This window comes from Pristiophorus japonicus, chromosome 12 (genome assembly GCF_044704955.1).
Source record: "Pristiophorus japonicus isolate sPriJap1 chromosome 12, sPriJap1.hap1, whole genome shotgun sequence".
NCBI classification, from domain to species: domain Eukaryota; kingdom Metazoa; phylum Chordata; class Chondrichthyes; family Pristiophoridae; genus Pristiophorus; species Pristiophorus japonicus.
The window spans coordinates 189,513,540-189,538,211 of NC_091988.1; the positions used below are offsets into that span (position 1 = coordinate 189,513,540).

General features: G+C 45.3%; 1 protein-coding gene across 2 annotated transcripts; it reads right to left on the reverse strand.

Moving 5' to 3' along the window:
* Positions 1-5,466: 5,466 nt before the first annotated feature.
* tp53rk (TP53 regulating kinase) lies at positions 5,467-14,894 on the reverse strand. Of its 2 annotated transcripts, none has more exons than XM_070896318.1 (3): positions 14,772-14,894; positions 12,497-12,773; positions 5,467-6,127 (listed from the first exon to the last, which is right to left on the reverse strand). In XM_070896318.1, the coding sequence occupies exons 1-3, from the start codon at positions 14,787-14,789 to the stop codon at positions 5,649-5,651; spliced, it is 774 nt and encodes a 257-aa protein (XP_070752419.1). In that variant the 5' UTR covers positions 14,790-14,894; the 3' UTR covers positions 5,467-5,648. The 2 variants fall into 2 exon arrangements, with proteins under 2 accessions (XP_070752419.1, XP_070752420.1); XM_070896319.1 differs by having other exon boundaries at positions 14,767-14,875.
* Between the last annotated feature and the right edge of the window lie 9,778 nt (positions 14,895-24,672).

Below are 24,672 nucleotides of genomic sequence, written 5' to 3' on the forward strand. Positions count from 1 at the left end.
AAAGCATAACCAGGGAACGAAGAGTAATATTTAAATGCAATTTCTTTCTTTCTTGAACCTAGTATCAGCTGATGCAGGTAGGGTGGTGTGAGGCTATTAAGAGATTTGAAAATTAGAACAAGGATCTTGAAATCAATTCTTTGGTTAGTCCTAAAGATATTGCACCCATGAAGGACAATGGGTATTTTTGCAGATTTCAAGCTGTATCAATAGGATGTAGGAATGGTTCAATTTAAGTGTTGTCTTTTGTTCAGGCTGGAAGAGGTAGCCCAATGCCGCCTCCAGCGCAACTTCAAGCACTTCCCTCCCCCCAGAAGGAAGGAGGACACTGCTAATAAATAATGAATATATTGTTTAAACTCAAAATGCATATCAGTGAAATCTTTTAAGCTGTAATTTTGTAATTTGAGTAGCTGAAACAATTGATAACCTTCAATGCTTACTGGTCATTGGAAGGCTTCAAGTAAACCAGCAGACACTTTGATCCTATTCCACAGTCACTTGATTTTCACGAAAAAAAAGATGTAAACATGTTACAGACGTCCTAAATGGGTGAACTATCAAGGGAGCTTTGTAGGAAAAGTTCAAAGCATGCATTGTTTAAACCATCAAGACCTGGGTTACAGCCAACTTGCTGATCAGCATGAAGTGCAAACGTCTCCTCGAATTATGTCTTTGAATTGGCAGCTCCTTATTCAGAGGCCTTCTGTTTGAAATATAAACTGCATTTCTGAATATCTTTAGTTCAGTTTCTAGAATTGGCGCACGGATTCCATGGGCCAAAATGCAAATCATGTCACCTACTTACAGCACTGAATCATTGAAGTTCTACAAAAGACTGGTTTCATTTAAAAACCTTATTGGGTAATAAACTGTGCAAGACGTACATTCTAGAAACCAGCATTTTAACTCCTTGTGAACTGATGCTATATATTTTAAAGATTTAGTATCTCCCTGTGTCGTACTGATCTGTATATTATCTTACTTGGAAATAAATATTCTAACAGTCTGACAATGTGATATTTACCGCTTTTAAAATAGAAAACATGGTGAGTATCCCATGTAGCCTGCAGTGTGACATACTGTAGGTAAGGATTAATAGTCGCCTGGAATGCTATCCTACTCATGGCATGTACAAGGTTGCTGGTTCAGTACATGGAAGGCTTGTGCTGTTTATAGAAACTATCTTTTTACGGTGAACCCAAACAACATTTTGGGAGAAATAAAATAAAACGTGCAACAGGTTTAGAATAGAACTGCCCCAGAGGCATTCCTGCCACACCACTACATTATCTCCGCTGTCATCCTTGCAGAAAGTGCGAGCGACCCTTGCAGAAAGTGCGAGCGACAAAGCCAATTTAAAGACAGATTATGGGCAGTTTTGGGCTTTGCGGAGTCTTGCTCACAACAAGCATCTTGGTTGAAACCCATCAAATTTCATGTAGATCTCTTACAGCTAGCGAAGACAGAAAGACTTTCACTACATATACAAATCCTGGTAAGATTTGAACTTATGTTGCAGAGGTGAAAGGATGGTGTACTTATGGCCATGGGAACAAATATAAGTGGTTCGGATGCAGAAATATCACTTCCTGCAAGAAATTACTTTAAAAAAATATTTATATAGCGTCTTTCATGACCACTGGACATCTCAGAGCACTTTACAGCCAACGAAGTACTTTCGAAGTGTAGTCACTGTTGTAATATGGGAAACGACAAACTTTTGGGGAGAGCCGAAATGGAGGATGCTCCATAGTCCCTCACGGTTGACAGTGGCAAAGGCCTTTGTGATGTCAAATGCGGCCATGTACAAGAGTTGATGGTGTTCCCTGCATTTCTCTTGTAGTTGTCGCACGATGAAGATCATGTCGTTGTACCCCTTAGTGGATGGAATCCGCATTGTGACTCTAGGAAGAGCTCTTCAGCCACACGATGACATGCAAGCCGTGATCCCGACCAACAGATCCACCGTAGACCCAATCCACGTCCAGACCGGAGTCAAGCGAGGCTGCATCATCACACCAACGTCCTTCTTAATCTTCCTTGCTGCAATGCTTCATCTCACTCTCAACAAGCTCCCCGCTGGAGTGGAACTAAACTATAGAACCAATGGGAACTTGTTTAACTTCCGCCGCCTCCAGGCTAGATCCTCTGTCATCGAGCTACAGTACACGGACGATGCTTGCATCGGCGCATACTCAGTGGCCAAACTCCAAAGGCCATCAACACCTTTATCGAGGCGTACAAAAGCATAGGCCTTAGACAAAACATCTGTAAGACAAAGGTCCTCCACCAACCTGATCCCGCCATACATCAAAATCCACGGCGCGGCCTTGGACAACGTGGACCATTTTCCATATCTCGGGAGTCTACTATCAGCAAAGGCAGACATCGATGACGAGGTCCAACACCGCCTCCAGTGTGCCAGCACAGCCTTCGGTCACCTGAGGAAGAGAATGTTTAAAGACCAGGACCTCAAATCTGGCACCAAGCTTATGGTCTACAGGGCAGTAGTGATACCCGCCCTCCTATAGGGCTCAGAGACGTGGACTATATACAGCAGATATCTCAAAGCGCTGGAGAAGTACCACCAGCACTGCCTCCGCAAGATCCTGCAAATCCACTGGGAGGATAGACACACCGTCAGTGTTCTTGCTCAGGCCAACATCCCCAGCATTGAAGCACTGACCACACTCGACCAGCTCTGTTGGGCGGGCCACATCATCCGCATGCCTGACACAAGACTCCCTAAGTAAGCGCTCTACTCAGAGCTCTGACACAGCAAGCGAGCCCAAGGTGGGCAGAGGAAACATTTCAAGGACACCCTCAATGCCTTCTTGATAAAAGTGCCACATCCCCACCGGCACTTGGGAATCCCTGGCCCAAGACCATCCCAAGTGGAGGAAGAGCATCCGGGAGGGCGCTGAGCATCTCGACTCTCGTCGCCGAGAGCATGCAGAAACCAAGCTTGTGGCAAACCAGGCTCCCCACTCACCCTTTCCTTCAACCACTGTCTGCCCCACCTGTGACAGAGAATGTAATTCCTGCATTGGACTGTACAGCCACCTGAAAACTCACTTTTAGAGTGGAAGCAAGTCTTCCTCAATTTCGAGGGACTGCCCATGATGATGATGGGAACTGCAGCAGCCAATTTGCGCACAGCTATCTCCCACAAACAGCAAATGGGATAATGACCAGATGAACTGTTTTGTTATGTTGATTGAGGGATAAATATGAACACAACCATTTGTACTAAGAAAATGGCCACTGTGTCTCTGATTGGCTCTCCATTATCACATGGCATATTGCTGATTGGTCCCCTTGGAGGATAAGCCACACCCTGAAGTTTTTCTGGAATATGTAAATGGAACTGCCCAGCCCAAGGTCTCACTGACTTTGCAAATTGTAATTTGATCCATTCTGACTTCTGAAGCCAGAGGGCAGATCTCAAACCCAGCAAAAGTCCCTTACCCCAGCGCAAGTGCTGCCTCTTCCAGCCGATCTCCCTTATCCCAGCACACCCCCAACCTCACCATAGATGGGGCACTGTGTGTGAGTCACAGCTTGTTAACAGATTTATTGGGTTTGAAGTGAATAGTGACAATGTCGTGACTTCTGGATATCATCCACTCCAACGATGTCCCTTGTAACACACGCACCACACTTTGAGAAATCGGGTGTAGGTGTAAAGGGGGTTGGAAGAACGTGATCCGTCTTCCCGGAGTTCTCTCTCTCCTGCCGGTCCGTCCGTCCGTGTCTCTCTCTCTTTTCTCCCCCCCCCTCCCTCCTTTCTCTCCCCCCCCCCCAATAAAAGGAATTAAAGAACATAACATTTCATTTTGATGCAACAAAGCTCAATTATTTTATACAAAAAGCAGCAGTCCATCTTTATTATGCAAAGCCAGTCAGAAGCAGAAAATATTGATATAGTGGTAACACAAAGTCCATTTGGTAGGCTATGCCAATCCCTCTATAGGATGGGAAGCAGAGGGAGAAAAAAAAACACAAGCTAATCCACATCAATTGGATGTGCTTTCTAAGGCTGATTTTTTTTTTTTAAAGTGTGAAGGGCCCTGAAGTGTAAAGCAGCTCTTCAGGAAGACTTTGAGCACAGTCCTAAAAATTCTTGAAGATTTTATTACAAAACAGATTATACACTGTCAATCACCAATTTGAAAAAGGGGAATTAAAAAGACAAAAATATGAAGACAGAATCTTAAAAGAATTAAAACTTGACATTACCCGGAGTGGTTAGAATGTGGAACCCCACCACAAGGAATAGTTGAGGCGAATACCATAGATGCCTTTAAGGAGCAGTTAGAGAGGTACATGAGGGAGAAAGGAATAGAATGATATGCAGATAGGGTGAGATGAAGTACGGTGGGAGGAGGCTCATGTGGGGTATAAACACCAGCACAGACCATTTGGGCCGAATGGCCTGTTTCTGTGCTGTAAATTCTACATAAACCAAAACAGCAGCCAGCCAGCTCTTGCAGCCCATCCGAGTAGAAGATGCTAAACTTCAACATAGCCACATTGATGCTACAGTTCAATTTGAATTGCATCAGAAACTAAGAGAAGCCATGGAAATCCAACATTTTGGTTAATTAATACCAAAGACAGATTTTTCATTCATGACATCTGAGTGCAATTGCAATTACCTGGACAACCGCTAAAGAGTTTGTTGGTTTGCAATCTTATTGCTGTTTTAGGAGCCCTGATTTTGTTTTGTCACTTCTGAAGACATCTGCAAAAACAGTAGATTTGAACTTTTCTTCAGAGATCCCTTTACATTCCTGCTTTTTCCAATAATTCTGAAGCCATAATTATGAAAGGTTTTGATGGAGTGGATAGAGAGAGAATGTTTCCACTTGTGGGGAAGAGCATAACTAGAGGCCATCAATAGAAGATAATCACCAAGAAATCCAATAGTGAATTTCTTTACCCAGAGAGTGGTGAGAATGTGGAACTCGCTACCACAAAGAATGGTTGAAGCGAATAGTATAGATGCATTTAAGGAGAGGCTAGATAAACATATGAGAAGGGAATAGGGGGTTATGCTGAGTTAGATGAGGAAAGACAGGAGAAAGCTCGAGTGGAGCATAAAAGCCAGCATGGACTGGTTGGGTGAATGAAAAAAAGACTTGCATTTATATAGCGCCTTTCACAACCACCGGACATCTCAAAGCTCTTTACAGCCAATGAAATACTTTTGGAGTGTAGTCACTGTTGTAACATGGGAATAATGGCCTGTTTCTGTGCTGTATACCCCATGTAATCCAGCAGCGTATAACCCGTTTTGATGTTTCTTTTGAACCCTTTCCTACAGATCTGTCCTCTTGCACAGAATGAACTATCGCAGATAAAGGGAGGGAAAATACAGAAAAGGACAAAAAGAAAAAAATCCACCCATCAGTAACTGTAATAAAATTCATTTAAAAAAAAAATTGAACTCACAAAAATACATGGAATCACACAAATTTAAACTTTATTTTGTTTTAGATTTTGATCATTATTGAATGATGGTGCAGGCTCGAAGGGCCAAATGGCCTACTCCTGCACCTATTTTCTATGACCAAGGCTTTGAAAATAAAAAAGTTAAAAGAACAAAATAAAACTTTTGTTTTAATTAAATAAAATCATTTTGACTATCCAACCATTGACCTCTTCCTCCCTCTCTGTCGAACTTCATCAAGTTTTTTAATCACGGGGCCTGACTTTTTAGAAGTGGTTGAATAGCTCCTCAGAATGACTTTGAACACGCTTTCTGTGTTGGGGTGACTGCTCAGGAAAGCTTTCTCCAAAACATAAAGGTCGACTCCTTTATCCTCTGGCAGAGCAGAGATAAAACTCAGGCCAAAATCTATCAGCACCAAACTCAACTCTTTCTCAGGCTGCCGTATCATCATGTTCGAGGTAGTGAGGTCCCCGTGAACGACATCCTCATCATGCGTTTTCGCCAGGATCTGCCCAATTCGTTCAGCCAAGGGAAAAAGCTCTGCTGTGTGCTTTGCAGACATCTGAGTGGAAGCTATATAATCACGGACAGTTACAGCCCCAACTAAATCTTCGAGGTAGATGCAATTTGCATTGTAGTCCACAAAATACACCACAGGAGTTGCAATACCTAAAAATAAAAAAAAAAGAGAAATTGACTTTCTACATATTTTATATGAACTCGGTCCATTTTCTTCCTCCTCGTCTGAAAGGATTGACTCCTGCTGAAATATGGTTTGAGCGTTATCGGGTCGCCGCCTTCTACTGTGCCCAAATGGCTAATGTAACTGTGCGAGGCCATACAGCGCGTGTTGACAGGCCGATTTGACTGTATGGGGTATCACAGCCGAGCCTAATATTGTCCCACCCAATATTTACACTTGTACATACTTTCCGTGAACCCTGGCTGATCTTGCCTTCGCTGGCCCAGCTCCAATGGTCGGTTCTTATGCCCCTGCTGCGACCTCAGCTGAGATCAACTGACACAGCACAGGCAGAGGATTGAATCCAGCCATTATGATCAGGATAGCTCAATTATACACACCTCTTACTAATTGAGTCATTGGGGGAGCCATAGATTCACCTCATGCAGAACTTTGAGATGGGATTTTAATTAGAAGGAAGAGATCCAATGTATTAAGTGTCAGCCATGGCTCAGTTTGTAGCACTCTCGCCTCTGAGCCAGGAGGTTATGGGTTCAAGTCTCACTCCAGGGACTTGAGCACAAACAAATCTGGGCTGACACTCCCTGTGTAGTACTGAGGGAGCGCTGCACTGTCGAAGGTGCGACTTTCGGATGAGACGTTAAATCGAGGCCCCGTCTGCTCTCAGGTGGACGTAAAAGATCCCATGGTTCTATTTCGAAGAAGATTAGGGGAGTGCTGTCCTGGCCAATATTTATCCCTCAAATCAACATAACAAAAAATAACAGATTATCTGGTCATTATCACTTTGCTGTTTGTGGGAGCTTGCTTGTGCGCAAATTGGCTGCTGCATTTCCTACATTATAAACAGTGGCAACACTCCAAAAAGTACTTCATTGGCTGTAAAGCGCTTTGAGACGTCAGGTGGTTATGAAAAATGCTATATAAATTTAAGTTTTTCTTTTTTTTCTCCCATATTATATATATTTACTATTACAGGTCACTGTGCTTTTAGTAAGTATTACCTCAGATCATATCTCCAAAGTATGGTAAAAGACACCCAAGCCTCAAAATTACTGTTGGCACATTAGCAGATGAACATTAACAGTAGTGATACCTACCCTCCTATATGGCTCAGAGACGTGGACCATATACAGCAAACATCTCAAAGAGCTGGAGAAGTACCACCAACACTGCCTCCGCAAGATCCTGCAAATCCACTGGGAGGACAGACGCACCAACGTCAGTGTTCTCGCTCAGGCCAGCATCGAATCACTGACCACACTCGACCAGCTCCGTTGGGCGGGCCACATCGTCCGCATGCCCGACACGAGACTCCCAAAGTAAGCGTTCTACTCGGAACTCCTACATGGCAAGCGAGCTCCAGGTGGGCAGAGGAAACGTTTCAAGGACATCCTCAAAGCCTCCTTGATAAAGTGTAACATCCCCACTGGCACCTGGGAGTCCCTGGCCAAAGACCACCCAAAATGGAGGAAAAGCATCCGGGAGGGCACAGAGCACCTCGAGTTTTGTCGCCGAGAGCGTGCAGAAAACAAGTGCAGACAGTGGAAGGAGCGTGCGGCAAACCAGACTCCCCACCCACCCTTTCCTTCAACCACTGTCTGCCCCACCTGTGACAGAAACTGTAATTCCCATATTAGACTGTTCAGCCACCGGAGAACTCACTTTTAGAGTGGAAGCAAGTCTTCCTCGATTCTGAGGGACTGCCTATAAATGATGAGATAAACACAGTGCTTTCATGCAAGACTTCTTTGTTCACTATTAAATATAGATGTTAATCACTTTATTTAAATAGATTAACATCGCTGCTAAAATAGCAAATTAATGTCAATAAGCGTATGTCCGCTAAAATCGGCTACAGAACTTTCTAGATCCTAGAGACAGAGGCTGAGATTGTCTATTTTGGTGTTGCTCAACCTGCAATTTTCTGCCCATTAACATGAATGGGTGGATGATCACTACATCATTACAATGTTAGAACAGTGACTGCACTTTGAAAAAAGTGCTTAATTGGCTGTAAAGCGCTTCTGGACATCCTGAGGTCATGATAAGAGTTATATAAATGGAAGTCTTCCTTTCTTTATTGCAGCTCATCCTATCTAAAATTGAATTCCCCAAAATGAAGACAAAAATCTGGATCCCAATTTCAGAATGTTCACTTGGGAGCAATAGGCAGCACACTGCACTTGGGGCAAAAAAAAAAGACCGGAGAAAGCACAACAAATTCATAAACTATGGCTTTTGTAATCATAGAATCATAGAAGTTCACAGCCCATCGTGTCCGCGCCAGCCAACAAGAGGCTATCCAGCCTAATCTCACTTTCCAGCTCTAAGTCCGTAACCCTGCAGGTTACGGTACTTCAGGTGCACATCCAAACACTTTTTAAAATGTGGTGAGGGTATCTGCCTCTACCACCCTTTGGGGCCAAGTTTCGGCCTGAGTTGCTCCTGTTTTTTTGGAGCAACTGGTTTAGAATGGAGTATCTTAGAAATTGCAATTCTTGTCATTTAGTTTGCTCCAGTTCTAGTCAGTTAGAACAGTTTCAGTTTGGCCTGCGGGGGGGGGGGGGGGGGAGAACGGGGATGGTGGTTGGGGGAGGGGGGGGGGGGGGGGAGGGACAGGAACATAAGAACATAAGAATTAGGAACAGGAGTAGGCCATCTAGCCCCTCGAGCCTGCTCCGCCATTCAACAAGATCATGGCTGATCTGGCCGTGGACTCAGCTCCACTTACCCGCCCGCTCCCCGTAACCCATAATTCCCTTATTGGTTAGAAATCTATCTGTGATTTGAATACATTCAATGAGCTAGCCTCAACTGCTTCCTTGGGCAGAAAATTCCACAGATTCACAACCCTCTGGGAGAAGAAATTCCTTCTCAACTTGGTTTTAAATTGGCTCCCCCGTATTTTGAGGCTGTGCCCCCTAGTTCTAGTCTCCCCGACCAATGGAAACAACCTCTCTGCCTCTATCTTGTCTATCCCTTTCATTATTTTAAATGTTTCTATAAGATCACCCCTCATCCTTCTGAACTCCAACGAGTAAAGACCCAGTCTACTCAATCTATCATCATAAGGTAACCCCCTCATCTCCGGAATCAGCCTAGTGAATCGTCTCTGTACCCCCTCCAAAGCTAATATATCCATCCTTAAGAAAGGTGACCAAAACAGCACGCAGTACTCCCAAGTGCGGCCTCACCAATACCCTGTACAGTTGCAGCAGGACCTCCCTGCTTTTGTACTCCATCCCTCTCGCAATGAAGGCCAACATTCCATTCGCCTTCCTGATTACCTGCTGCACCTGCAAACTAACTTTTTGGGATTCATGCACAAGGACCCCCAGGTCCCTCTGCACCTCAGCATGTTGTAATTTCTCCCCATTCAAATAATATTCCCTTTTACTGTTTTTTTTCCCCCCAAGGTGGATGACCTCACATTTTACGACATTGTATTCCATCTGCCAAACCTTAGCCCATTCGCTTAACCTATCTAAATCTCTTTGCAGCTTCTCTGTGTCCTCTCCACAACCCGCTTTCCCACTAATCTTTGTGTCATCTGCAAATTTTGTTACACTACACTCTGTCCCCTCTTCCAGGTCATCTATGTATATTGTAAACAGTTGTGGTCCCAGCACCGATCCCTGTGGCACACCATTAACCACCGATTTCCAACCCGAAAAGGACCCATTTATCCCGACACTCTGCTTTCTGTTAGCCAGCCAATTCTCGATCCATGCTAATACATTTCCTCTGACTCCACGTACCTTTATCTTCTGTAGTAACCTTTTGTGTGGCACCTTATCGAATGCCTTTTGGAAATCTAAATACACCACATCCATCGGTACACCTCTATCCACCATGCTCGTTATATCCTCAAAGAATTCCAGTAAATTAGTTAAACATGATTTCCCCTTCATGAATCCATGTTGCGTCTGATTGATTGCACTACTCCTATCTAGATGTCCCGCTATTTCTTCCTTAATGATAGGTTCAAGCATTTCCCCACTACAGATGTTAAACTAACCAGCCTATAGTTACCTGCCTTTTGTCTGCCCCCTTTTTTAAACAGAGGAGTTACATTAGCTGCTTTCCAATCCGATGGTACCTCCCCAGAGTCCAGAGAATTTTGGTAGATTATAACGAATGCATCTGCTATTAACTTCCGCCATCTCTTTTAATACTCTAGGATGCATTTCATCAGGACCAGGGGACTTGTCTACCTTGAGTCCCATTAGCCTGTCCAGCATTACCCCCCCTAGTGATAGTGATGATCTCAAAGTCTTCCTTTCCCACATTCCTGTGACCAGCAATTTTTGGCATGGTTTTTGTGTCTTCCACTGTGAAGACCGAAGCAAAATAATTGTTTACGGTCATGGTTAAATCATGGTTTAAAAACTAGCATTAAAACACTCTACCTAAACGCACGCAGCATTCGAAATAAAGTAAATGAGTTGACAGCACAAATCATTATAAATGGGTATGATTTGGTGGCCATTACAGAAACGTGGTTGCAGGGTGGCCAAGACTGGGAATTAAACATACAGGGGTATCTGACAATTCGGAAAGATAGACAAGAAGGGAAAGGAAGTGGGGTAGCTCTGTTAATAAAGGATGATATCAGGGCAGTTGTGAGAGACGATATTGGCTCTAATGAACAAAATGTTGAATCATTGTGGGTGGAGATTAGAGATAGTAAGGGGAAAAAGTCACTGGTGGGCGTGGTTTATAGGCCCCCAAATAATAACTTCACAGTGGGGCGGACAATAATCAAGGGAATAATGGAGGCATGTGAAAAAGGAACGGCAATAATCATGGGGGATTTTAACCTATATATCGATTGGTCAAACCAAATCGCACAGGATAGCCTTGAGGAGGAATTCATAGAATGCATACGGGATTGTTTCTTAGAACAGTATGTTACAGAACCTACAAGGGAGCAAGCTATCTTAGATCTGGTCCTGTGTAATGAGACAGGAATAATAAACGATCTCCTAGTAAAAGATCCTCTCGGAATGAGTGTACACAGTATGGTTGAATTTGTAATACAGATTGAGGGTGAGGAAGTAGTGTCTCAAACGAGCTTAAACAAAGGGGACTACAGTGGGATGAGGGCAGAGTTGGCTAAAGTAGACTGGAAACACAGACTAAACGGCACAATTGAGGAACAGTGGAGGACATTTAAGGAGCTCTTTCATAGTGCTCAATAAAAATATATTCCAGTGAAAAAGGGCGGTAAGAGAAGGGATAACCAGCCGTGGATAACCAAGGAAATAAAGGAGTGCATCAAATTTAAAAACCAATGCGTACAAGGTGGCCAAGGTTAGTGGGAAACTAAAAGATTGGGAAAATTTTAAGCGACAGCAAAGAATGACTAAGAAAGCAATAAAGAGAGGGCGCGGGGGCGAAGAGGGGGCGCGGGGGCGAAGAGGGGGCGCGGGGGCGAAGAGGGGGCGCGGGGGCGAAGAGGGGGCGCGGGGGCGAAGAGGGGGCGCGGGGGCGCGGGGGCGAAGAGGGGGCGCGGGGGCGAAGAGAGGGCGCGGGGGCGAAGAGAGGGCGCGGGGGCGAAGAGAGGGCGCGGGGGCGAAGAGAGGGCGCGGGGGCGAAGAGAGAGGGGAGAAAGAGAAAAGAGAGAGGGGAGAAAGAGAAGGGAGAGAGGGGGGGGGGGGAGAGGGGGTGGAGAGAGGGGGAGAGGGGGGGGAGAGAGGGGGGAGAGAAAGAAAGAAAGAAAAAGAAAGAGAGAGAGAGAGAGAAAGAGAGAGAGAAAGAGAGAGAGAAAAAGAGAGAGAGAGCGAGAAAAAGAGAGGGCTAGCGGCTGCGTGCTTCGGGCCCCTCCCACACAGTTTTGGGCGCCTGGAGCTACTGCACATGCGCGTCCACTGTAGCGCGCCTGTACAGAGGTCCCGGCACTGTGTTCAGCGCAGGGACCTGGCTCCGCCCCCACACAGCTCGTGCTGCGCCGTGCCCAGCTCCAGAGGACCTGCAGGGAGCCGGAGTATAGGTAAGTTTTTTTTAGGCGTACTTTGTGGCACGATAAACGGGCGACGCATCCCCGAGTTCCAGACCCCCATAACCCTCTGCGTGATGAAATTTCCCCTCAAATCCTCTCTAAATCTTCTACCAATTACTTTAAATTTATGCCCCCTGGCTGTTGACACCTCTGCTAAGGAAAATAGGCCCTTTCTATCCACTATATCTAGGCCCCTCATAATTTTAGACACAAAATTAAAAGTCTTCCCACAAAGGGTCTTCATTTGAAACGTTAACTGCTAGTTTCTTTTCAGATGACGATGGTCTTCCAGCATTTCATTTGGGAGAAAAATCCACTATTAGATACTCACCAGCTTTCCTGCACCGGAGGATAGATCGCACTTCCTGAGCCGTCCTGCGATGTGTGAGCTTCTTGTCCAGAGCAGAATGTCGGTACGATTTGGGGAATCTCTCCTTCACAACGGTTGGCTTCCCAAGAAAATCGCCCCTGTAGATTCTGGCTTCGGCACCTTGCTTGACCATCTGGAAATGCTGAAGGAATTCTTGGACTCGCAGCCTCCCGAGCACTTCCAGGTCATCCTGCTGCGGAGTTTCTGCCATTATTGTGTGAGAAGCGCAAAGGATTGTCTGCAATCAAAATCAGACCACAGCAAAACAGTGAATCAAAAGTACAATAGAAGGTGCTTTCTATTAAATGAATTAAATGAATTAAAAAAATTCATTCACGAGCCAGCATTTATTGCCCATTCCTAATTGCCCTCAACTGAGTGGCTTGCTGGGCCATTTCAGGGGGCTAAGAGTCAACTACATTGCTGTGGGTCACATATAGGCCAGACCTGGTAAGGGCAGCAGATTTCCTTCCCTAAAGGACATTAATGAACAGATGTTTTTCTTTTACAACAATCCGGTTGTTACTTGGTCACCATTACTGATACTAGCTTTTTATTCCAGATTAATTTATGAACTTCCCAATTTAAATTCCCCAGCTGTCTTGGCTCCGGATCATTAGTCCAGGCCTCTGGATTACTAGTCCAGTAACATAACCACTATGCTACCATTCCCTGCTGTGGTGTACTCTTGCTTATTATGCTACAAAATGGTGGGCCAAAGGTTTCCATCCAGAATTACTAACACAGCATGTTCAGCAAATTTATGTTTTAGGTTAATTTTTATGAGCATCAAAGTGAAGATGTGCAGTGCTGTAAAATGGAACATTTTTCCACTTTTGACACCAAGTATCGGCATTAAGCGTTCCCAAGTCAAATATAGCATATGTTCGATGCAGAGCAAAGCCTGCTTTGGTCTGGTTGAATGCCAACCTCAGACAAGTACCTCCTATTGCAGCAATGTGATTTTTTTTTGTTGCCTGTTCCCATATCTAAACATCTCCCAATAGTCACTACACCACTGGCCTGCACCAGCTCCTTGACGAACACTTCAAACAAACAATCCCTGCTTCCAGCTCCTTGACGAACACTTCAAACAAACAATCCCTGCTTCCCTGTACATCTCTCCCACTCCTTCCACGCTCAAATAAACTCAATCTGCCCGAAGACCAGCAATGATATATACATAGAATCTATGGTACAGAAACAGGCCATTCGGCCATGGGCAATTCCTATTTTTGTTTGGTGAGCCTGAAAAGAGATGCATTACTTTTGTTGGATGCTGCAATTCAGCACAATTGACATCATTGCATTTGTAAGTAAATTAAAAAATGGCTGCCAAACACTTTCACGAAGACAATGTGGCCCTATCAATTATATTCAAGGTATTTTAACCCTTGAGCTTTGCCTCCCTCTCCTACCTTCTCCTCATAGAATCTTTTGGCACAGAAGGGGGCCGTTCGGCCCATCGTGCCCGTGCCAGCACTTTGAAAGAGTTGTCCAATTAAGTCCCACAGCCCAGTTTTTTCCCATAACCCTGCAAGTTAGTTCTCTTCAAATAACATGTCCAATTGCCTTTTGAAAGTTCCTATGGAATCCAATTCCACCACCCTTTCGGGTAGTATGTTCTAGATCATAACAATACTCTCAGTCAAGTTAATTCTCCTCATTTCCCCTCTAGTTCCTTTGCCAATTATTTTAACTCTATGACCTTAGTTAATGGACTCACTTGTCAGAGAAACAGTTTATCCCTATGTGTTCCATCAAAACCCCTTATATTTTTGAATAGCTCCATTCGGTCTCCCTTAACCTTCTCCGCTCTAAGGAGCACAATCCCAGCTTCCCCAATCTCTCTACATAACTGAAGTCCCTCATCCCTGGTATCATCCTAGTAAATCTCCCTCTCCAACTCTCCTCCTCCTTCTCCCCCTTTTCTTCTCCTCTCCCCTTTCTCCTGCTCCAATCCCTCCCTTTTCTCCTCTCCTTTATTCTTCTTCTTCTCCCCTTTTCTATACTTCTTCTTCTTCTTCTCCACCTCCTCTCTTCCCCTGCTCCTCCTTTCTTTCTCTTCCCCTCCTCTCCCCATGCTGACCTGGGTTGTCCCCCTGGGTCGCTGAACCTCAGGCTCCGGCCTTTCCCCCTTGAGACCAAAAAGGGTTTTTACTCCCTCTCACAGACCTCACCCTCCTGGGCCTACCTCGGCCTTCCCCCTCTCACAGCCCCACAACTCTCACCTCACCCTCTCGGGCCTCGGCATTCGACGCCAATTTATTCCGAACCACAACTTTCCAACCCGCCAAGAGTGGGAGGACCAAAAAGCAAGCCGCCGATTCTGCGCATGCTCCCGTGTACCCACGGAGAGGAGAAAGATTCCGCGGCCGTCCTCCAGTATCCCGGCACCAACCGCGGCTGTCTGAAGCTGACATGGGAGCCGCCATCTTTAATCCTGGCATTTGGCAGCTGTCATTATTCTCGGAAGTTGCCTGTCCGATTACAATTAGGCAATTGTCTAAACTACTTAATTTGTGTTATATCCCAAATATCACGCAGTAAAACCAGGCCCTACTATTGAATTCCCCCTCAAACGTCTCCATATTCCTCTCCTCCTTTAAGAGCTTTATTAAAACTGAACCTCTTTGACCAAAATTCTAGTCACCCTTCCCAATATCTCCTTCTTTGGCTTGGAGTTTATTTTTATCGGATTTTTCTCTTGTGAGGCGCCTTGCGAGGTTGTTCCACGTTAAAGGCGCAATATAAATGCAAGTTATTGTTAAAAATGAGCATCTACAGAATACTTGTAAGCCCAATATATATATTTTCGAAATGAACTAAAAAGAACAGTTATATTTATTTTCAGCTTAACAACAATATTATATTTCTCGTCAGATCTCTTGAATGAAATCAGTTCATATCATTGATTCTCTCCTCTGAGTCCAAGATCCACTCCAGAGACTTGAGCACGTAATTTAGGCTGACACCTCAGTGCAGTACTGAGAGAGTGCTGCACTGTCGGAGGTGCCGTCTGTCAGATGAGACATAAACTGTCTGCCTGCTCAGGTGGACGTACATTCAATATCACAAAAGCAGATTATCAGGTCATTATCACTCTAAGGTCCTGTCCCCTCAGTACAGATTCACACGAGGCATGTAGTGAAGTCAAGGTCACTCTGGACCTGCACCTTTTATTTCACAGCTCTGGAATGCTGCACTTGCCTGAGACCTGTGCTTATATACCTGTCTCTTGCAAGTGCACCCCCGGTGGTAAGGTATGCTGGTGGTTACAGGTCATATTTTATTACAGTCATGTATAGCATGTTGGGATACAGTTTTATATAATAATGTAAGATACATGACATCACCCTCCCCCAAGGTCTTATTGCCTTTATAAGTTCAGTCTCTCAGGTGGTCTACGCTCTCGCGTCTGAGTTGTGGTTCAGTTGTTTGCCTTGGTGTCTGTTTTTCTTTGGGTGTGGTTGCTGGTATCTCACCTGGGCTGTCTGTTTCGATTGGTGTGATTGTTGTTGACTCGCCTGGGCTGTCTGTTGGGATTGCCCTTTCCTCAGGTTGTTCCCTCTGTCTGTCCACTAGGTGTGGTGCGAGTTCCACATTGTAGTCTGCCTCTGGTTCCGCAGTGTTGTTGGTAAATCTGCTTTTGACTTGGTCTACATGCCTCTGGCAGGTTTTGCCATTGTCCATTTGTACTACCAGTAGCCTGTTTCCTTCCTTGCCCATTACAGTCCCTGCAAGCCATTTGGTACCCCTGCCATGGTTTAGTACCAACACTTTGTCCCCTATCTCATTCCATCTCCCCCTCGAATTTCTGTCATGATAGTCAGTCAGCTTACGGCGCTTTACCTCAACGATTTTGTGCATGTCTGGGAGGATTAATGAGAGCCTTGTTTTTAAAGTCCTTTTCATCAACAGTTGCGAGGGGGGATCCCAGTCAGTGAGTGCGGACGAGATCTGTATGCCAACAGCAGTCGCGACAGGCGACCCTGCAGCGTGGGACCTTGGATTTTAAGCATGCCTTGTTTAACGATTTGCACTGCTCTCTCCGCCTGGCCGTTGGAGGCCGACTTGAACGGTGCCGTCTTGACGTAATTTATGCCGTGGTCAATTATAAAGTCTTGGAATTCTGCGCTGGTGAAGCACGGACCATTGTCACTGACTAATATGTCAGGGATTCCGTGCGTTGCAAACATGGTTGCGAGGCTCTCCACAGTGGTGGAGGTTGTGCTCGAGTTTAAAATGGTGCATTCGATCCACTTTGAAAATGCATCTACAACTATGAGGAACATTTTGCCCATGAATGGGCCCGCATAGTCTACATGCACCCGCGACCACGGTTTGGTAGGCCTGGGTCAGGGGCTCAGTGGAGCCTCCCTGGGGGCATTGCTGAGTTGGGCACAAATGGTGCACCTTCGGACGCAGAGCTCCAAGTCCGCGTCAATACCAGGCCACCAGACGTGGGATCTGGCTATGGCCTTCATGAGAACGATCCCCAGGTGCTCGCGGTGGAGCTCCCGGACAAATGCCTCTCTGCCTCGCAGAGGCATGACTACTCGGCCGTCCCACATCAGGCAGTCTGCTTGTAGTGATAGCTCATGCTTGCGCCTGTGAAAGGGTTTTAATTCCTCAGGGCAGGCATCGCGAGCCTCTGCCCAGTCACCGGTTAGGACACATCTTTTTACTAAGGATAACGTGGGGTTGCTGGCCGTTCAGGCTCTGATTTGGCGAGCCGTCATGGGCGACCCTGTGGACTCAAAGGCATTGATTGCCATGACTATCTCACAGTTCTGTTCATCAGACCCTTCCGTGGTCGCCAGGGGTAGCCTGCTGAGCGCGTCGGCACAGTTGTCTGTGCCTGGTCTGTGCCTTATGGTATAGTCGTAGGATGCCAGCATGAGTGCCCACCGTTGAATTCGCGCCGAGGCGTTGGCGTTTATTGCCTTGCTCTCGGTTAGGAGGGACGTGAGGGGCTTGTGGTCAGTTTCTAATGCGCACTTGGCCCCAAAAAGGTATTGGTGCATCTTTTTGACACCGTACACGCACGCGAGCGCCTCCTTCTCTACCATTCCGTACCCGCGAAAGTGACCTGGAGGCATAAGTTATGGGTTGTAATTTGCCCGCACTATTGACATGTTGCAAAACGCACCCGACCCCATACGCTGATGCATCGCATGTGAGAACTAGCTTTTTACCTGGGTCAAAGAAAGTCAAAAAACTGTTGGAACACAGAAGGTTGCGTGCCTTATTGAAGGCGCGTTCCTGGGCGTCCCCCCAAAACCAATCGGACCCCTTCCTGAGTAGCACGTGGAGAGGCTCCATCAGCGTGCTTAAGTTCTGCGTAAAGTTCCCAAAGTAATTGAGTAGCCCGAGAAAGGCGCGCAGTTCTGAGACATTCCATGGCCTGGGTGCCAGGCGAATTGCTTCTGTTTTGAACTCTGTTGGGCGGATTCCATCAGCGGCAATCCTTCTGCCCAAAAATTCAACCTCGGGTGCGAGAAACAGGCACTTGGATTTCTTGACTCGTAGGCCTACCCGATCCAACCGCTTTAGTACTTCCTCCAAATTATGGAGATGGGAGTCGGTGTCCCTGCCCGTGATAAGTATGTCGTCTTGAAATATAACCGTCCCCGGGATGGACTTGAGCAGATTCTCCATGTTGCACTGGAATATGGCAGCTGCCGACCTGATGCCGAATGGTCATCGATTGTACATGAAAAGGCCTCGATGTGTGTTGATGGTGGTGAGTAGCTTGGATTCCTCGGTCAATTCTTGCGTCATATACGCAGATGTGAGGTCTAATTTTGAGAAAAGTTTACCTCCAGCCAATGTGGCAAATAAGTCCTCCGCTCTGGGCAGCGGGTACTGGTTTATGGTTTATGGTAGATTTGTAGTCCTCACAGATTCGTACGGATCCATCAGGCTTCATGACTGGGACGATGGGACTTGCCCAGTCGCTAAATTTCACAGGGATATAATGCCTTCCCGCAGAAGCCTGTCTAGTTCGTGTTCAATCTTTTCCCTCATCACATAGGGTACAGCTCTGGCCTTTGTGATGGACCGTTCTAGCATCCTGTGTGATATAGATTTTGCCTTTGGCCCCTTTAAAAGTGCCCACACCTGGCTGAAAGAGATGTTCAAATTGCTTTATAACTGTTGAGCAGGAGGTCCGTTCCTCTAATGACATGGCATGGACATCATCCCATTTCCAGTTTAGTTTTGCCAGCCAGCTTCTCCCCAGCAGTGCTGGGGGGTCTCCGGGGACAATCCACAGGGGAAGTCGGTTCACTGTCCCTTTGTGTGTGACAGAGAGCATGGCGCTGCCGAGGACTGGTATGATTTCTTTGGTATAGGTCCTTCGTTTGGTGTCGACCTTTGTGAGTTTTGGTCTGTCTCTTTTATGCGGCCACAGTTGTTCAAATTGTTGAGCGCCCATGAGAGATTGACTCGCTCCTGTATCCAGCTCCGTGTTGACAGATATCCCGTTGAGTAGGACCCTCATCATTATAGGAGGCGTCCTGTTGTAGGAGCAGCGGCCATTGATCGTGTTGACCCGCTGTACATCGGTGTCCCGGGTACTGTCCCCACCGTCTTCTGGTCCGCTTTCTGACCCATCCGATTCGTATACCAGCCGAGCTGCCGGTGTTTTTTGCACATGCGGGCCAAATGCCCTGTATATTCACAGTTCCTGCAAACAGCCTGCTGAAATCGACATTCCCTTGACGAGTGCCCACCCCCACACCTCCAGCACAGACTGCTTGCAAAGAATGAGCTGCATCTGGCTGATCTCTCTTGAGCTTCTCTCAGTTTGTAGTTGATTGCTCTCATTGTGAGTTGATGAGGTGTGAACGGCCGTTCCTGTGGCCCTTGATGGCTTCTGTTGCCACTGCTTGCTGTCGAAAGCCTGTTCTGCTGGTTTTGTCTGTGTGTGGGGGTAGCAGCTTTTCTAATGCTGTGAACTCCTTGTTCCATTATTTTGTTAGTTGTTGTACCTGCATTGTAAATCAACCTCGTTTCTTCTTCCCCTACCAAGAATGTCTGTGCAACCAGTGCTGCTGCCTCTAAGGTCAGGTTCTTGGTCTCTATGAGCTTTCAGAATATGCCTGCGTGGCCTATTCCTTCAATGAAAAAGTCTCTCAGCATTTCTCTCCTCAGTTCATCGGAGAACTCACATAAACAAGCCAACCTCTGAAGTTCCGCCACGAAGTCGGGTATACTCTTGCCCACACAGCGTCTGTAGTTGTAGAACCTGTGTCTGGCCATGTATAGGCTGCTCGCTGGCTTCAGGTGGTCTCAATTCTTCAAACCACTTGCTTGCTGGTTTCTCAGGTGCCAACAGATCCTTCATTAAAGTGTATGTTTTCGAGCCACAGCTGGTCAAGAGATGGGCTCTTCTCTTGTCTGCCGTATCGTCGCCTAACCAGTCTTTGGTTACAAAGCTTTGCTGGAGCCTTTCTATAAAGTCCTCCCAATTGTCTCCCGCATTGACTTTTCATCCCATCCTCATTGCCACTGTAAAGTCCTGTCCCCTCAGTACAGATTCACACGAGGCATGTAGTGAAGTCAAGGTCACTCTGGACCTGCACCTTTTATTTCACAGCTCTGGAATGCTGCACTTGCCTGAGACCTGTGCTTATATACCTGTCTCTTGCAAGTGCACCCCTGGTGGTAAGGTATGCTGGTGGTTACAGGTCATATCTTATTACAGTCATGTATAGCATGTTGGGATACAGTTATATATAATAATGTAAGATACATGACAATCACGTTGCTGTTTGTGAGAGCTTGCTTTGTGCAAATTGGCTGCCACGTTTCCCTAAATTACAACAATGACTGCACTTCAAAAATACCTCATTGGCTCCAAGCGTTTGGGACGTCCTATTGTTGTGAAGGGTGTAATATAAGTTATTTCTTTACTATGTTTATCAATGAAATTGATCAATGCTTGATTTTGACTGGACAGTGTCTTTTTTGAGCAGGCTAACATTCCATTAGCCTTATTGATTAATTTTTTGTACCTGAACACTACATTTTAGTGATCTGTGTACATGAACCCCTAAATCTCTTTGGATGTACACTGTTCCTAGATTTTCATCATTTAAAAAATAATTTTCTGGTCCAAAATGGATGACCTCACACTTAATTGCACTGAAATCCATCTGCCACAGATTTGGCCACTCTCTTAACCCATCAAAGTCTCTTTGTAATTTTAAACTCCCATCTACACTATTTACTATGCCACCAATAATTGTATGATCGTGTATCTCTATTGTGTTATCTAAGTCATTAATAAATATAGTGGATAGATCAGGCCCCAGCACAGATCCTTGTGGGACACCACTAGTCACTTCCTTTCAATTTGAGTACATACTCATTAACTCACTGTCTTCTACCACCTAACCAAACTTCTAACCAGGCCAATACTTTGCCTTAAATTCCATGAGGTTTAATTTGAGCCAACAGTTCATTCCTGTTTGTGGATTCAGGTGGTCGATTTTTCAACATAACTGCTGCACATGCCTACGTAAGTGTTGCAGGAAGAAAGAGCCCTTGCCTACAGCTGTCACTCTGGAAATGCAATCAGCCCCATAGCGGGCACATCAGTTTGCCAAAGTCTTTCACATGAGAAGCTGGATAAAGCAGTCGGTGATGAGTAAACCTGATCGATGGTATTCGATTTCAATGTAGCTGACACTTCACAAGTTGTATTACGTAGGTCCTTTCACCACATTGAAGGCAGATATCTATTGTATGGCTTATGAGGAAACTCTGAGAAGAAAGAAAAACTTGCATTTATATACTGTAGCACCTTTCACGAGTCATGAAGTACTTTTGGAGTGTAGTCACTGTTGTAATGTGGGAAATGCAGCAGCCAATTTGCGTACAGCAAGCTCCCACAAACAGCAATGTGATAATGACCAGGTAATCTGTTTTTGTTATGTTGATTGAGGGATAAATATTGGCCAGTACATCAGGGAGAACTCCACTGCTCTTCTTCAAAATAGTGCCATGGGATCTTTGACATCCACCTCAGAGAGCAGACGGGACCTCAGTTTAACATCTCATCCAAAAGATGGCACCTCTAATAGTGCAGCACTCCCTTAGCACTGCCCTGGAGTGTCAGCCTAGATTTTTGTGCTCAAGTCCCTGGAGTGGGACTTGAACCCACAACTTTCTGACTCAGAGGCAAGAGTGCTAGCCACTGAACCACAGCTGACACTCGAAGACAGCTGCTGGGAGGTGTCACTGGATATGAGAATATGTGCTCATGTGTCAAGATTTTGATACCTACTGTAATTGAGTTGTAGACAGGCAAGCTGATGTTCTGCACCCTAAGTAGTAGAACCACCATGTGAATGGAGAATGTTGTGGTCAGGACAACAACTCGGTGCCTCATAATTCAGCATGTATCTACCGTTGCTTTTTGAGGTGGATCTATATATATTTATTTTAATTCTCCAGTTTTTCAATTATCATGCAATGGCTTTAAACTACCCATTCTCCAAATATTTGTGTTTTCAGCCTGGTAAATGGTATGTGTTCCTAATTTATCTAAAGCAAATGCCAGCTAAAGCATGTTAAATGTTTTAGGGACATAGGGACAGGTGTAAGTCATTCAGCCTTTTGAGCCTGTTCCACCATGCTAATAGATCATTGCTGATCTGTACTTCAACTCTATTTACCCGCCCCTTTCTCTGTATCCCTCGATACCCTTGATACGAATAAAAATCTATCAAACTCAGTCTTGAAAATTTCAATTGATCCAGAATCTTTTTTTTGGGGGGGGAAGAGAGTTTCAGATTTCTGTATGAAAAACTTTACATAACTTGCAGTTCCCTGTTTCAAAATAATAAGATATCTAAAAGCTCTACCTGATATCAATGCCAACTGGCCAAGCTCTAATTTTAAGATTATGCCCTCTTGTTCTGGATTCCCCCAGCAGAGGAAATAATTTTTCTGTATCTACCCCATCAAATCTTTTTATCATTTTGAACCCCTCAAATAGACCACCCCTCAAACGTCTAAACTCAATGGAAACTCATGCCTAGCACAAATACATCGTTCCCCACGTTAAAACATCTGCTTTTTGAAGTAAATATGTCCTTTTGCACACATTAATTTGAGATGGCACACTTCAGAGTAAACAATTATTCCTTTTAACAATGAGAACATAAAAATATAAGGAATAGGAGCAGGAGTAGGCCATTTGGCCCCTCGAGCCTGCTCCACCATTCAATAAGATGATCTTCGACCTCAACTCCATTTGCCTACACTATCCCCATATTCCTTGATTTCCTTAATATCCAAAAGTCTATCGATCTCGGTCTTGAATATACTCAATGACTGAGCATCCACAGCCTTCTGGGGTAGAGAATTCCAAAGATTCACAACCCTCTGAGTGAAGAGAGTTCTCATCTCAGTCCTAAATTGCCGACTTCTTATTCTGAGACTGTGATCCCTGGTCCCAGCCAGAGAAAACATCCTCCCTGAATCTACCTTGTTAAGCCCTGTAAGAATTTTGTATGTTTCAATGAGATCACCTCTCATTCTGCTAAACTGGAGAGAATATTGGCCTTGTCCATTCAATCTCTCTTAAAAGGATAATCCCCCCATCCCAGGAATCAGTCTGGTTAACCTTTGTTGCGCTCCCTCTATGGCAAGTATATCCTTCCTTAGGTAAGGAGACCAAAACTGTACACAATACTCCAGGTGTGGTTTCACCAGGGCCCTATATAATTGCAGTGCTTCGATGCTGGGGATGTTGGCCTGGTCGAGGACACGAACGTTGGTGCGTCTGTCCTCCCAGGGGATTTGCAGGATCTTGCGGAGACATTGTTGATGGTATTTTTCCAGCGATTTGAGGTGTCAAAACATTGACCACACTCGACCAGCTCCGCTGGACGGGCCACATTGTTCGCAAGCCCGACACGAGACTCCCAAAGCAAACGCTCTACTCGGAACTCCTACACGGCAAGCGAGCCCCAGGTGGGCAGAGGAAACTTTTTAAGGACGACCTCAAAGCCTCCTTGATTAAGTGCAACATCACCACCGACACCTGGGAGTCCCTGGCCAAAGACTGCCCGAAGTGGAAGAAGTGCATCCGGGAGGGCGCTGAGCACCTCGAGTCTCGTTGCCAAGTGCATGCAGAAACCAAGCGCAGGCAGCGGAAGGAGCATGCGGCAAACCAATCCCACCCACCCTTTCCTTCAACGACTGTCTGTCCCACCTGTGACAGAGACTGTAATTCCCGTATTGGACTGTTCAGTCACCTAAGAACTCATTTTTAGAGTGGAAGCAAGTCTTCCTCGATTTCGAGGGACTGCCTATGATGATGAAATAATTGCAGTAAGGCGTTTTTACTCTTATACTCAAATCCTCTTGTAATAAAGCCCAACATACCATTTTCTTTCTTGATTACTTGCTGTACCTACATGTTAACTTTCAGTGATTCGTGTACAAGTGTACAACTTTTCCCAATCTCTGTTATAATGAGATACTACCAATGTAGGCTCCGGGTCTCTCCAAAGGATCACTGAAGAACACTTTACAGACTGTATATGCCAGGCTACAATTGCACATCAGGTTTATTAAGAAGTAAAATTATACAGAAGCAAAATCAAACACAGCGGATTGCAGAACTTTACATAACTTGCAGTCCCCTGTCTCAAAATAATAAGATATCTAAAAGCTCTAGCTGTTCTTTGCAATATCACATTTCTACTTTGGGCCAGCGTCTGTGATGCAAAGTTTATATTTGAAATCGGATAATCACAAGGTGTTCTACTGGCCTCAGCTTGTTAGTTGCCTTGTAAGGAAAAGATTGTGCGACGATAGCTTCAAGAATTATAGCCCTGTTGGCTTTAACGTCCAAATTGGGACAAAGGAAGATAAAAAGGGTAACTGTCACAATTAAATCGAGCTGTCAATGTCAAACAGGTTTTAAAGGCACACAGTAACTGCCTGGCAGGTATTCCTGATATAATGTGTATGAAACAAAGCAATTCTTATTTTGAAAAAAATCATTGTCAGTATGTGGACATTGTTGTTATTTATTGACCATTCCTAGTTGTCCTGAGAATGTGTGACGGATCTTGGTGGCAGTTTGATAATGGGATGTGCTTGCTGGGCCACTT

Bases quoted from the DNA above. Each gene is read 5' to 3' on its own strand.
- tp53rk (XM_070896318.1), bottom strand. The intron at 6,128-12,496 runs GTGAGTATCTAA...TTTTATTTTTAG, and splicing joins CCTCCGGTGCAGGAAAGCTG to GTATTGCAACTCCTGTGGTG.